Here is a 16,083-nt window from a genome sequence, read left to right as displayed (position 1 = left end):
AGATGCACCTAAACTGTGATAATTCCATAATCTGCATATACATTCCTTTCATTCTACTCATAAAAACAAACACTCACTTACCTTTCTTAATGAAATTATAGAGAAGCAACTGACAATTAGTTTGCAAGGGTCTTTAAAACCATCTAACTTAAATCTTTACTCTCTAGAAGCAGCCTTTAGATTTTATTTATTTGTTATCCTAAGTATGGCCTCTGAGATGAACTACAATAAACACTCATACTAGAAACTATAGGAAATATCTTCATTTGACAGATCTTTAAAATGACTGAGCAATAACCTGCAAATACTCGTTTCCCAACACACTGAAGGTGAAGAGCCACCACCATCGAAATTGCCCACCACCACTGCAAGCACAGGCACTAGAAAGAGAAACTTTGAAGGGACTTCCTTCCCCCAGAAAGTTTTCTATGTGGTAATTGAATAGCAAAGAAAGCATCAAGAGAAAAATAATGGACAGAGAATCATAAATTTTAATTTGTCACCATTGGCTTATGTTTAAAAGACAAGATGAATGGGGAAAAAAGCTTTGAATCTAAGGATAGAGTAGGTCATGATGTAGGCAATGTTACCTCCGTCTTCATAATAGTAACTCTCTCCATAAGCATTGGCTCCAGAGGATTCTGGGAAGTGTTTCTTTCGCTTTTTCTCTTCCTGTAACTCCTTTTCTTGCAAAAGGCGAGCTATGTCCTGCAAAAAAAGAGAGAACGAAAATAAATATTAGCAAAACACAAACTACATACGATGACCCCACAGGTCAATGATTCCACACTCCACTGCTAAGCTTTTGTAGGCGGGCTCTGTGGTTCTGCAGACTTTCTGGTGTTAAACGCATGCAATTTAAATGGCACAAATGAATGTTCAACAGGAGAGGCACAAGATCCATATGACAGAGAAAGGTATTTTTTAAAATTTAAACTTAATCTGAAGATATTCAAACGTAGTATACCAAAAGTTGGCTATACAACAAAAATTCGTTTTTGTGAGCCCTTTTCCCAAGACAATGATTCAGCAAGTCTGGGTGGGGAAGGATGCAGTAATCTATAAAACTTTATAAATTGTATTTATAATTTCATGTTAAGAGTTTTTGGCTGATCCTGTTTGAGCTCTGCATCAGGGTACCACTGTCTTAACTGAAAAAGAGAAAACAGTCTTCCTCCTATCTCCCCTCTACTTAATCTCCAGGCAAGATTCAAGCAATTACTGAATGGTGAACAACATTCTAACCCTGTCCCCCAAATATTACCATCTCCCTAAAAAAAGAAAGGTGCATACAAATAACTACAAGTACATTATAAAACCTCAAAAGAAGGATAAAAATGTCTATGGGACTACAAAAAAAAAAGAGAATATTATTTCTCCTTAAAGGAATTAGTGCAAGTTTTTGCAACTGTGTTTAGTTTTGAACAAAGAACTGGATTCCAATAGGTAAAGTAAAAAGAGAGAGCATCATCAGCAAAATTATGTCTTAATGGATAGTAATCTACAGAATGATCAATAGTCCAATTAGAATGTGGAGTGTTGCAGAGAAAAGTAAGGCTAGAAAAAATAGTCTAAGGCTGAATCACAGGCATTCCTTGAAGACAATTTTAAGAAGTCTGGAGTAGATAACGTAATAAATGAAGGGTTACTAAATGTTTTGAGCTGAAAAGCGAAAGTGTTCTGAATCTGAAGATTATTTCCATGAAAAGCCCCATAAAATAACACATAAACTTTGTTTGTGTACACTTTTTTGAAGAAAAGGTCCATAGCTGTCACCAGACTCTTAAAGGCTCATGCAAATATAGCAACAACACTCCATGGTGCAAACAGTAATAACAATGGTAGTTTGAGGTGCTTATTTCTTTGTATTTATAACAAGAAATACAGAAGTGCCTAAATGTTAGTGTAAATTTTGAAGAATCAATTACTATTCTTCCGTTTGCAATTTTCTGAATAAGTCAAAATGAAGAATATAGTAAGACTGGAATACCAAAAAAAATGCCATTTAAATATTTTTTTTTTCACACATCAGTGTAGAAATAAGTTGGATGCTGAGGCTAGATAAATTAGCAATGATTATCCAGATACTCAATATTTAATGTTCACCAAAATAGGCTTACAAATCTGACTTTATATTAAATAATGCCTAAATTCAAAGTTATAAATACACTGTTGCCTTTATTTGAATACTACCTACACTGGAAGATTCTCATAAAACTGTGAGAAATATAAATAAGTACATATTTATATTTTGATAAATAATCTATATAAAAGTCCATGTTATAGTGTCAGACACTTGAGTGTGCACTCACAAAATGCTGCTACTCAGAATGAGAGGTAAAAAACACAATCCTACTTAACACACACCATTTTCATGCAAAGAAATGGTTCCTGAAGTTAAGATGATTTCCTCTTTCCTTCCAGTTCAAGCTAGAGATGCTCTAGAGACACTGTGAAAGAAATACTAACCACTAATATGAGTTTCTTTGGGCTTCAAGTCTTTATCTATACAATGAAGAGTTTGAACTACTCAATCTTAAAGTCAAATACCTTGACTCCCTTAGGTATCATTTTAATAAATCTCTGAGAATTACCAGGTACCAGCTGCCGTGCCAGGTTTATTACATTTGATGCCTTAGAAAGCAGTATGTCAATCAGGACAATAGAGAGGTGGGACAGACAACTTGTTCTCCCAAAGTTATCATCTGTTATAGGATTTCCAAAATTCCTACACTTTTTGCTTCAGAAGTAGGGAAAAATGCTAACAATTCCCTAAGTCATCATGTTTATTAAGCACCCAACACTACATTTTCCTAAGTGGTTTACTTTACAGAAAACGAAAAATTTCCCTTGCTATAACTGAGTAAAAAATATAAGGAATAATTATCAGCTCCAAATGTCAGCAGAAATTATTAAACCACACTCCATAGACACCTTATAATTGCTTTCCTACTACTGAACTTAGTCTTAATAAATACATACTATTAAGTTGCTTTCTCAGTGTGAAAACCCAGCGGAGAAACAAGGATGATGCCCCTTTACCACAACACATAGCTAGTCAAAAGAAGTGATGTTAATCAAGTAGAAAAAAAATCATGTCTCATGCACCTTAGCACCCAAACCTTTTCCTTTTTGAAGCTCTTGGCTCTCTGAGTAAGATTCTACCTGGTAAGAAAAAGATTACCTAAGCTTGAGGAGTGAAAGAATAAAAGTCAATGGAAAAATAACTGCTTTAATATAACAGCGGTTTAGCTTAAGTCAATTCTCCCCCGTGCTTTCCAACATTATTACTGTGCAATGAGTTCAACTGGGTGATTTCAATATAAAAAATTTCCCCTGAAAAAAGCTTACAATGGCAACTATGAGTCACAATGCTTGGATGCGACGTTAATAACCTCCTTGGTCTTCAGCTTCTTCCTGTTAAAGGTTAATCTAAAACAGGATTTCCCAAGCTCTGTTCCTAAATACAGAGGACTCAAAGGTTCTCCTAAAAAACTCAAAACATTCCATGGAAAGCAGGTATTATAGCTAACTTTTTAAAATGAGCATTAGGATATTTTAAAACTTTGATAAAAGAGACCTGTTATCTTCCTATAATTCATGAATTTCTAAATTTATTTTGTGGCAGAAGACTTTTTTTTACATAAAAATATAAACCTTATAGAATTAGTGTTCCATAAAACATAACTTGGGAAAACAAAGCTAAAATAACTCATAAGCCCTTCTGAAGTAATTTTCCATGATTTTTTTTTTTAAGTATCTTTTTTTTGCTGAAAGGATTACAGATGTCCCTTTTTGTTTCCCCACTGATCCCCTCCAACCCACACCCACCCTTCCCCAGGCCGTCACCACGCTACTGTCTGTGTCCATGGGTTATGCATATATGCATATAACTTCTTTGGTTAATCTCTCACCATCCACCCTCCCACCCCGACCTTCCCTCTGAGACTCAACAGTTTGCTCCATGTTTCTATGTCTCTGGATCTATTTTGTTCACCAGTTTATTTTTTTTTAATTAATCATATTCATCAGGTAGACTTTCTTTGGACTAACACATACAGAATAACTGTGATATAGACTTTCTGGCCATTTATTGGAATGACAATTTACCATTATATCTCATCTCTTCCCTTTTTGTTATCCAAGTCACCCAACTGGAAAATCTAAAGCTGTGAGCATAAGAAAGAGCACAGTAGAAAATCTCTAGAATGTTAAGGAAAGTCATTTTAATGAAAACAAAGATTTGCTGAACACCTTCAATGGGCCAAACATACTGTTAGAAGCCTATAGAGAGACAAGACATAGTCACTATCCTTAAAGTCCTTATCTATCAAGTATTAGAAGCAAATAATTACATAATGTAAGATGTGCAAAGATAAGTGCCTTACGCGAGGCATTAATACAAGCAAGGTGAATTGGAGCCCACAGGAGCCTGGCACATTTTTCTCAAGCAGTTGACAAATTACTGAACCATGGTGTTGGATTCCTTAAGTATTTTTATGGTTTATATGATTTCATAACAGGGTTATTTCTCCCTGGGGAAATCTTGGGTATAACAACAACCCAGAAGAGATCTAAAGTTGTGATAGTCAAATGACTGTCAGAAAGAAGAAAGAAAAAAAAAGAAAGCCATTCCAGTAGATTGCTGAATTTTTTACCAACTAGCAATAACTTTACCATCTAACTCAGTAGGGAACTCATAGCAGGTATAATCCCAAAACGGTTACTGTATAATACTAGGAAAAAAAGATCATTCCAATACTATGGATGCAAAAACATCAGTATAAATAGGATAAAAACAGAGAAGACTTTTTCTTAGCTAGAGTTACCCATTCACTATCCCTTTATTGCCTATATATATATATATATATATATATATATATATATATATATTTTTAGTGCCAAAACATAGGAAAAATTTTATTAACTAAAATGTTTTGCTATTTGAGCTATTCTCTAAATATCACCAACTTATATAAAAATTCTTCTAGACCATGGAATTCTAATCAGTTAAAAAATGCTATGAAAAAAGTAGCATGGTCACACTCGATTAATTTTTAATGTAAATTGGTTACTAAATATGGACGAGCAGTGCATATTATAAATAATTTTAAATTGCTGGACTAGTGCCACAGACTTTTTATAATATGGCTGGCTATGTTGTTTACTTATGAAAAAAAAAAAGTAGTTTTTTTTTCTAATAGCCACATATATTTGGACTTTTTGGCTGTGAGAATGGCAACAGGTGTTAGACCGGTTGGGTCAGACCAAACCTGGGTTCAGCAACCATGGTATTTGAGCTCTGGCTAGGAAAGAATTCAGAGCCAAGACTCAATAAGAGAAAGTTTAAAGAGCCAAGACTCAGTAAGAGAAAGTTTATCTGGAAAGTCACAGAGGTAGAAGTGAGTGGTACAAGCAATGTAGGAAACCAATTACAGAGGCAAAAGAAGGGCACTTAGGGCTTAGGAATGAGAAGGATAAAGGTAACATGCCTGGGGTAGGAGGAAGAGGAGAAAGACTAGGGTTTGCTCCTAGGTCCTCTGTCCTAAGAGCCTTTAAGGGCAGATGTTTTATGAGAAGTCTCAGGGGAGGATCCTGACAGAATATTCATCAGCTTTCTAGGTGTGTCCTTTCAGGGTCATGGTCTCCACTCATTGGTTGGCACCAAGATAGGGGGTCATTATCCAATGCAAGTGGTCCTGAGGTCAGCCTGTGGGGACACTTTTCTGTTTTTGCTGCTTTTCTGGACCTCAATCTGAAACACAACTGAGGTCTACATGTATTTGATGTGGGTCAGAACCTTAATGTCCTGGGGGCTTAATGATTAAGGGCTATTTTCCCACCCTCGTAACCCTCATAACTAGCAACATGCCAGGGAAGGAAAGGTCAGGGGGGTCCAGACCGAATGACCAGCGATATGAAAGGTCCGTGGGTCTAAACCAGATGACCAGCGATAGGCTAGGGGAGGAAAGGTTACCCTGGGGGCGAGGTCTTTGTTTTCCCAGTTTTGCTCATTGCTAGGCACCTGGAGCCTTCCATCCTGGTGATCTTCTATACCTGGCCCATCATCCTTGCTCTGTTCATGTCTGTCTAACTACAAACCTAAGTTCAAAGACACACATATGTATTTCTATGGATAGTCTCTCTCTCTCTCTCTCTCTCTCTCTCTCTCTCTCTCTCTCTCTCTCTCTCTCTATCTCTATCTCACACATACACATACAGATAGATACACACACACTTTCTCTCTTAGAGTTTTATTTAAGAATAACTAAGTTAAATGAACTAAATACACACTCCTTAGCCTTATTAAAGGGCACTGACAAATGCTAATATTGTGATCAAGAGAGGGATCCCAGTGAAATTAGTCCACTTGTACTAATCACAAACTAATGCAGTATGGTTTTCCCAAAGGCTACAAGCCCTTTCAACAGGACACCTAGAAATACATGCAGATACTATATTTAAGACATTGTTAACAGTTTTTTTAAAAAAGGAAGAAAGAAGGAAAGGAGGGAAGGAGAGAGGAGTAACGAGAGAAAAGAGGGGAAAGGGGAGAGGGAAGGAAAGCGGGGAGAGGCCACAGTGCTGATAAAAAAGGTTTTGTTGCTTTTCTGGGACTCCATTTGAAGCACAACTGAGGTATACATGTATTTGATGTGGGTCAGAACCTCATTGTCCTGGGGGCTTAATGATTAAGGGCTATGTTCCCACCCTCTTAACCCTCATAACTAGCAACATTTTCCTTTCCTTTTTTTTTTTTTTAAACTTTTCAACAGCTGTCTCCCTGAAAGGAAATGCTACTTTCCTTCATCTGTGCTCTGTTAAAATCATAATAAAATTATACCAGAACAAAGCTAGACATGCTGATTCACCCACAAAGTTGTGTAACTCTTAATTCTCCTGCACAATGTTGTTCAGAAAAAGAAAATCTGTATGAAGAGTAAAGGGGTTTTGAATTCTACATCTGGTTGTTTTAGGAGATTTATAAAGTACCCAAGATAGTTGACCCCAAAAATTTCTAAAAGAGATTTGGGTGAAAATTCAGAGAGGAATTTTCCACATCCCTGCTGTTGAATAACAACTCATTAGCTAAGCAGACCGGACTCTACAGGGAAGTAAAAGGGGGGGGGGGAATTAAGACAGTTCATGACTAACAGGCAAGGCTTTTGGAATATTTGGCAGGAAAATGAGCACTACTGTCTCAGACTCCTTTGTGAGCCAGCTTGGATGAAAATAAATCAATTAGCATTATCATACATCCTTCAAGGACAAACTTTACTAATGCAAATTTTGTTCATTTAATATTAACAACATACCTGTAAGCTGAGAGTCACATCTTTCTACCATAAAAGAAACTTTCTAATCTAAGGCACCAGTTGAAAACTAAAAAAGTCTGAACGGAGTTTTTAAAGGCTAGCCTAGCTAAATCTCCACAGCTGGGTTTCTCATTTAACCTCTCTGCTGTCCAGGGGCAGGGGAAACATTTCAGTAGGTCAAACAGTGGGGAAGGCAAGGTAGTGAGAGGCCTTTAAGGGCAAGAAAACTCCTGAAGATCCCTCAAACCTCAGCATACTGAAATATACTAAGCCTATATATTTGTCCCACTCTCTAACTTATCACATATTTCCACTAACTTATCCATATCCCTACAAGAGAAATCTGAGTTGTTTTAAAGAGCAGAATGGTGAGAAAAACACCTTGCAAGAAAGCAAAAAGAGCAATTATTAAATTAATATGTATCGCAGGTCTTTTGTACACGATCTCATTTAAACCTCATAACAGCTCTTTAAATTATGCATAACTATCATGACTTCTCCAATACAGAACCTGAGTTTCTACATGTTTAAGAAAGATACTGAAACTAAGGCTAAAAGTTAAACAGCTAAGATTCAAACCCAGGGCAGTTAACTTCAAAGTCTACATGTTTTATGTCATGTCACAATATAACTAAGTCAGACGCTGTCAGTCAAATCTGTATTATATGTACAACCATTTCTCTGTTACCTTATTATAGCTTGGGACCAGTCACTTTCTTCTTCAAGTCAACTTCTACATCTGAAAAATGAACTTTTTCACTACACAGCTTACTTTATATATATTACCATTGGGTTATTTATTGAGATTGCTACTTAGATTTTACATGCGTAAAAGAAAGTGTTTTGGTTTCTCCTTATAATCATTTGTCCCTGAATGAGGCAGGGGTGGGGAGGAAAATCACAAGACACCAGTAGCATTTATCAGAAGCAAGCTATTACTCTGTCATTTTAAAAAAGCTTTCCTGTCTACAAAATATAAACGCTTCTTTCAGTTCCCAGTTTCATTCCAAAGCAAAGTCTTAACTATAGAGAAGCAACGCATTTTGTAGGAAGAGCGAGCTCCTGTGCTGATAATAGGAAGGATAGGAGGCAACCCTAATTCCTACTTCCAGTTCGGATGGCCACAGAATCGTGGTTTATTTCTTAAAGATACAGCTAAATACACTCATACAGTGAGTGTCCCATACTCATCTGTCAATGAACAAACAGTTCTATGGGAACCAGGATGGCTCAGTGAGAGTAGCAATGTGTACACACTAGTATACTAGTGACCCTGCCCATATCTACTTAATAGGGCAATCATATGTGCCAGTTAGCTGAGGGCAATTCCAGATTAAGTAAATTATTAATAGTGCCCCCTGTAACCCTACAAAGTATTTATAATTATATAATAAATCATATGACCATTATATTATTAAAAATGATAAATTATTTACTTATTATAAATCAAGATGGTGGCCAAAAATAGCATAATAGGTATGAAAAGAAATTAACAAATGCAGAAAACATAACACAAATGCAGGTAAGAGTTGCATATTCAAATCTTAAAAACAAATACTATTGCTAATTTTAGGCATTTTTGGCTTTAAAAACAATACAATTTAAAAATATATACACAATCAAACAGATCAGTGCTTTGAGTCAACATATCATAGGGAAGTGAAACAATTAACAAAAAAGAGAGAGCAATGATTGCTCCTGATCCCTGCTCAGGCCACACTTAAATTCTGCTCACATTAAAGTTGTGGGAATACTCTATAGATAGACATCCTGTATTGGGTTGAATAGAGTCTCCTAAAAGTTCATTTCTAACAAGGACCTCGTAATGTGACCTTATTTAGAAATAAGGTCTTTGAGGGTGTAATTAGTTAAGAGGAGTCACATTTGATTGGGGTAGGTCCTCAACCTAAAGACAATGTCCCTGTAAGAAAACAGAGGACACAAAGATACAAGGAAGAAAGCCACATGTCAATGGAGAGAGAGACTGAAGTGATGCAGCGACAAGCCAAAGGAATGCCAAAGGCTGTCAGGAGCCACCAGAAGCTAGGACATGGCAAAGAAAGATCTTTCCCGATAGCTAGCATAGCCCTGCCAACATCCTGATGTCAATTTCTAGCCTCTAAAACTGCAAGAGAATAAATTTGTCTTGTTTTAAGTCACCAAGTCTGTGGTAATTTGTTATAGCAGCCCTAGGAAACTAACTTACCATGTTTTCAGATTTCACTACATGCAACTAATCGGTGGGCAATAAACAATGGTCTAGGGAGGGCAAAGCTTGGACTATGAACCCAAAAGAGGAGAGTTCTACTGCCTATGCAGCAGCCATACAATGAGCCCAGGAACACAGAAAGGAACTGCTCCAGAGCTGAGCAGTCCTTCCTCCCTTGGGTGGAGGGGCATTAACCAACCTCATCCTTCTTCTCCTGAATGCGCCGTCTCTCTGCCTCAATAGCCAGCTTTTCCTGGATTTCCTGAGCAATTTCACAGTCCTGTTGTTCACTAAAAAACAAAAGTCAAAACAACATGAGTACAGAAAATAAGAGACAATGTACTGACTACTCACTATGAGCCAGTCCACATTTTTATCTCAATCCTCACAACAGTGTTGCAGAACTTGATGTTGTCACCGCTCACAGATGAAGAACTTGAGGCCAAAGTAATGAAATTACCTCCCTGAGGTCACAGAGAAACTAAGTGAAAATTTGATCCGGACACTACAATGGAAAGCCCCATGCTTTTTCCACACTACCATATCACCTCACCCCACTGGGACCACCTACAGAGGGACAGGCATGTTTTCTGCAAAGGCATGTTTTCTGTAAGATCAATCTCCACAAATGCATAGAGAGTACACAGAAAAACACTGGGAGTGAGATCACTCAATGTCAACAATACTGTGATCACCTGGGGGGGGTAGTATGACTTTGGTGTTTATAAATTTTTTTTTTAAATATATTTTATTGATTTTTTACAGAGAGGAAGGGAGAGAGACAGAGAGCCAGAAACATCGATGAGAGAGAAACATCGATCAGCCGCCTCCTGTACATCTCCCACTGGGGATATGCCCGCAACCCAGGTACACGCCCCCGACCGGAACCGAACCTGGGACCCCTCAGTCCGCAGGCCGACGCTCCATCCACTGAGCCAAACCGGTTTCGGCATAAATTTTTAATTGTATATATTTTTTGGTTTTGATAATGTTTTTAAAAAGGGAAAACATGTATATTCCCCAGCTTCGGTTCCCAGTAGAAACCTCTCTGGCTGATTCTAGCTTATTTAATACTCTGGCCACTGAGACAACTGCTGTTACCATAGTTTTGTTTGTTTTGGCATGCGGGCATTTAACAAAGATTTAAACATACTATTTTCTATATGCAGATTCTATGGTCAACACTGAGGATACAAAAATGAGTTAGTCTTGCTCCTATGCTCAGAAGCTGCTAAAACACTTTTGGTTGGAGAAACAGATTCTTTAAAACAGCACCCATAAAACAGTTCTAACAGAAAATTGAGTTTGGATCTCTCAGAAACGGCTACAAGTCTTCTGGCTTCAGGTTTCAAGAAAAATCAATGGGCAGCTTAAAACTCCAGAACAGGATAGATCTGGGGAGCCAACTTTTACACAGTATGAGCTCAGAAAGATGAACATACATGCTTAGAATTTACTATCTAAAAAAATGCTGAAATAGTTACAATAGTGACTTATGTAAGTACTTTGTTTGCTAAACAAATATAATCTTCTTAGTTCTCCCTCAGCCAGTTGACCTTAAAATACTCAAGGAATCTTCAGCGTTGGCTGTATAATATGGTTTTTAATTGAGTTTATAGGAGTGATATTGATTAATAAGATTATATAGGTTTCAGGTATACAAGTCTATAATACGCCACCTATGTATTGTATTGTGTGTACACCACTGCAAGTCAAGTCTCCTTCCAGTACCATTTAACCCCCCAAACCCTCTTTTACCTCCCACCCCCACTGTATAATCTGTTTAATGGCAGTCTTTTGTAATTGAAAAGTGCTGTGGGGATAGAGGAGAGTGGCAATATCCTAACTTTTCTATACAAAACTGAGGGATAAAATAATTAAAATTATTCTCATTTGCACAAGGAAACAGTCACTCTCAACATATTTTGAAATAGGTAGATGTAGGTGAAAATAGATGTGTGCACACATAGGAGTGATTAGGCACACATGACAGAAAGTGAGAATACAAGATAGAGAGCACAGATCAGAGATGCAAGTCTTTCTCAGAATCAGGGGGAAAAGGACTGGACAAAATGTCTTCAGACCAGATTTCTGGTCCTCCCAGTGACATATGCCCACTCATGTCACCTAACCATCTATAAAAGATTTTGGATTTAATGACTTCATATTTCTGGCCTTATATTCGAGGATGTGTAATCTTCCAAACCAAAAAACTGAAAATAAGCAAAAAATCTTAGAATAATGTTTACTTATACTTAGAGCCTCCTTTCATTCACTCACTTCTAATAATTAAGGATCATACAAAAAATCATAGTTTGCAAAGACTGTGCTACCTGGATCTTCCAAATCAACATAAAATCTGATTAGGAGTAAGCAACTATGACCTACACATAAGGTGATAACAGATGGGAAGAAAGCAGGACACAGTAGAGAAGGGAAATCCAAATGAAGTGCTAAAGGTCACAAGGGTCATAGAAGATGAATGTCCTAGTATAGAAAAGAAAGAAATGAAGTTTAAGTTGAGCTTCATGATTTTAAATCAGTTCTACTTTACTTAGCTAATTATATAGACTCCTGAGGAAACAAAATCCAGTGAGAAAAGAGTAGTCAACACATAAACTGATGAACAAAAAAAGATCCAGAGATAGAGAAGCATCGATCAGATGCTCAAACCTCAGAAGGAAGGTAGGGGAAGGTGTGGGGAAGGGGGAGAGATCAACCAAAGGACTTGTATGCATGCATAAAGCATAACCAATGGACACAGACACCAGTGGGGTGACGGCATGAGCGGGGGGTGCAGGGAAAATGGGGGGATAAGGACACATATGTAATACCTTAATCAATAAAGAAAGAAAAAAGAGTAGTCAACAATCTTCTCAAGCCTGACTTTGGACAGGAACCCTGGGATCCAGAATGAGTGGAAGGTTCTAATTCCTTCAAATCTAAGTATGTAATCCTCCTCTTGCTGTTCAGCAGTCAAGACTGCCAGGATGTGAAAAATCAAAAAACTTCATTTCTAACTTACTTATTTCAGCCAGGAATGCCTCCAAACTCCTGAAGTCTCAAGCAGGAATATAATACCCAGTTCTCCTCTCATTTAGGACCTATAACCCATCACTCACCAGATTTGATTTGTACTTTACAGTGGTTTGTCTCAATCATCTCTCAACAACCTCGTTATTACTCACTATCACTACCCTCATTCAGGATATTAAACTTCTGTATCAACATAGGAACTGGCTTTCATAACAGAGAATTGTGAATAATGTAAAAGGCAATGATTTATTTTTGAATAGTCTACCTCTGGCTCTCACCTTTACTGGGTTTGTGACACCAAACCTCCATACATCTCAAATCTCTCTCTTCTAACTCCATTATCATTTAGGCTCTATGATATCACTCCTCTCTGCATCTGTATTGCCCACTATCCTCCATTCAAGTCTCACCATCTCTTATTTATTATTTATTTATTTATTTTCTTTTTTTATCTTTAATTTCCTTATTGGTTAAGGTTTTACATATGTGTCCTTATCCCCCCATTGCCCCCACCTGCCCCAGTGTCTGTGTCCATTGGTTATGCTTATATGCATGCATACAAGTCCTCTGGTTGATCTCTCCCCTTTTCCCCACCCTCTGTGCCTTCCCTCTGAGGCTTGATGGTCTGATCGATGCTTTTGACCACTGCTGAATAGCTCCCTTCAATCTTGCCACCTCTATTCCTTTACTTTCCCAGTCCCTAGAGTAAGCCCCTAAATGAAAATTCTAAAACTCCAACAGTTAGTTCTCTATTACTTATAATATAAAATCTATGAAACCTAAATTCCTTAACATAACTTATGTGACCTTTTGGTCCAGCTTTTGAGTATTCTCCGGCCTCATCTCCTACCTAATCGCACCCCCCACTGCAGCAATACTGATCATCTCGCAGCTACCATGCGATCCCAGGTCCTTTTGCCTCTTACCTTTATGCATGCTTCCCCCTCTGGCTAGAATGGGTTCCCTCAATTATCACTATAAACTCCTAATTAACCATCAAGGTTCAGATTAAATATATCACCTATGTTGGGACAGTTTTCTCAATCTCTTCTCTCTTCATAAGCATGAAATTGACTGTTCAATTATATGTGCTTCATGCATGTTCCTGCACATATAAAGTGTTCAGAATATGTCCCTAAGGCCATTAAAGGCAGTGATTATGTTTCTTTACATCTGTGGTTTCCAGTGCCTTTCATGGTGTCAGGGATAGCAAGAGTCAATAAGAATGTTTATTTACAAAAGATGGAAGCTGAACAAAAAAATGATGAAGTTCTGTCTACTGATAATAAAATATAAAATCAAACCCTTCCCTAAAGGCAGCAAAAATAATAGGCTCTCTTGTTTATATGAACATGACAACTAAAAAAACTAAGGGGTCCCTTTGATCCTCCCTTTACCCATTCTCCTCAAAACAATATCTAATGGTTAAATCCACTCTTAGAGATCTAGGTATTAGAGCTACTCTCAAAGAAGAAATGTACCCTGGGAGTTTTAGGGCATTGAAAATAAAAAGTAATTGTACCATAAGAGAACTTAGTTATGATCTTTTCATATCTAACTGTAAAAGAGGAGACTGAAAAAGAATGTTTGTCAGACACTGAAGCTATGGAGAGAACTGAGTGCACAATTCAGAGCTTTCCAGAAGGTTCTTCCTGGATCTGAAAAGTAAGGGGTTTGAGGAAAATAGGAGCAGCAAACCCTGATAGAACATAGTAAAGGAACACGATACAAGTCATGAAGTTCTATCATATCACTGGATTCCCCCAGACAACCAACCTGTGAGGCAGAGATCATCTTTTCCCATGTTGTACGGAAGGAAAATAGGTGGACCACATTTCTCAAAGTCATACAGTGAAAATGCTAAGAGTTCATTCACACCAGAATGCACACATCCCTAAACCAAGTCAATGTTCCAAAAACAAATTTTTCAAATCAAAGAAAAGGATACACACACACACACACACATTCACAGGTGCACAAACACAAACACGTGTGCGCGCGCGCACACACACACACACAATTTTTTAAATATAACAGTGACAGGAATGAGAGGAGCAGAAGGACAGTCTCCTCCTCCCCTGCCCTGGTTGCTGGCTCCACAGAGGAAACCAGTAAACCAGTCCTGGCATGACTCCCTCCACTCCCCAGAATCCTCACAGGTCTTTGTAGCGCTTCTGAAGCTGAGCCTGAGCTTTCAGATCTTCCTCTTGGAGTTGCTTAGCCACCCGGAGATCATGCTGGACCAAACGGTTCCGCTGAATGTTTGATGCCAAATGATGCTCAACTGGACAGAAAGATGGAGGAGAGGAATTACAATGCTTTGGCTTGTTAACAAAAAACTTCCTAATAAACTTAAAAAGAGCTTTTCCATTGAAGAGCTTCATACCCATCACTTTATTGTATGCTCTCAGAAATGCCGGATAATGGGCAGCACAGGAATTATTATCCCCATCTTTCCATTAAGTAAAAAGAGGGTCAGAAAGGTTAAGTCACTTGCCTTTGGTCACATGGCAAAACAGTGGCAGTGTCAGGACTTCTACACAAATATTCGAAAGCCAGGGCCAGTGCTCTCTCTGCTCCACAAGCTATCACTCTACTTATAAACTACATTTTTCAATACTTACTTTTATATTGCCACACCAATTAATGATTCACAAATTACATATTCATAAATATGTACTTCTGCACAACACATACAGCTTCGATTTATTTTTCATAGTTATATACTTAAATATTCAGAAAAATCCACAGTCTAGATACCTTCATTGCCTGGAAAAAGACCTTTGCCCCTATTTCTAGGGGAAAAAATAGCTCCCTAAGCCAGACTTCTACACACCCAAATCCAGGTGTGGACAAAAAAGGGGCCACATACGAAACCTGATAAGCTCAGGGAGGGCCTGCGTGGTGGATGTAACGACAAAGGATGGTCTGCAACTGAACTCACATTCTTAACTAAAAGTGAGTGATGACTGCTAGTCATGTCCTAGGCCAGTATCTTCCCTGACAAAGGTCAATCTTTACTTTAAGCCTGCCTATTGACTTTTTGCATCTAAGATAACATACCTTTGAAATGTCAGAGTAACTCCCCTTCACCAGAGCAGAAGACCACAAAACCCCTTGTTATCTTGTTTCCCTGCATACCATCTCTATGTGCTGCAAAGTTAATCAGTAACTATGCTGTACCCATCAATGTAAAAGAAATATGTGTGTCTCCATTTTACTCTTTATCTGATCACAGAGGTTTTCCTTGATTTGCTTTCTCCTGCCTCCCTAAACTATCATCAATAGATTTCATGTAACCCTCCCTATGCTTCCTCCTTTAACTATAATATATAAAATAAACTGCAAAACAGCCATTTTCTGGAGCATTTTTTTTTTCAATCTGTTGAGATTTTGCTTCTGGGCAATTGGCAGTTTGGCTCAAATAAACTCATAAAACTTCTCTCCAGGTTTGGATGTTTCTCACGTTGACACATGTATAACCAGTCCCTCTTACAACACACTAAGGTTTTGAGGCCCTCT

The 16,083-nt window shown here is 37.8% G+C and overlaps 1 protein-coding gene across 1 annotated transcript in view; it reads right to left on the bottom strand.

The window, feature by feature from the left end:
• Nucleotides 1–6: 6 nt before the first annotated feature.
• LOC132225750 (coiled-coil domain-containing protein 50-like) overlaps nucleotides 7–16,083 on the bottom strand; it is a 44,840-nt gene continuing 28,763 nt past the window's right edge. Inside the window, exons 3-5 of the mRNA XM_059680730.1 lie at nucleotides 14,719–14,845; nucleotides 9,725–9,815; nucleotides 7–708 (exon numbers count right to left, since the gene is read on the bottom strand). Coding sequence (XP_059536713.1) covers nucleotides 517–708; nucleotides 9,725–9,815; nucleotides 14,719–14,845 — 410 coding nt within the window. The 3' untranslated portion in view covers nucleotides 7–516. The remainder of the gene's footprint in view (nucleotides 709–9,724; nucleotides 9,816–14,718; nucleotides 14,846–16,083) is intronic.

This window comes from Myotis daubentonii, unplaced genomic scaffold (genome assembly GCF_963259705.1).
Source record: "Myotis daubentonii unplaced genomic scaffold, mMyoDau2.1 SCAFFOLD_150, whole genome shotgun sequence".
NCBI lineage: Eukaryota > Metazoa > Chordata > Mammalia > Chiroptera > Vespertilionidae > Myotis > Myotis daubentonii.
Note: the sequence above shows the minus strand (reverse complement) of the source record. Positions and strands in the feature narration are given on the sequence as shown.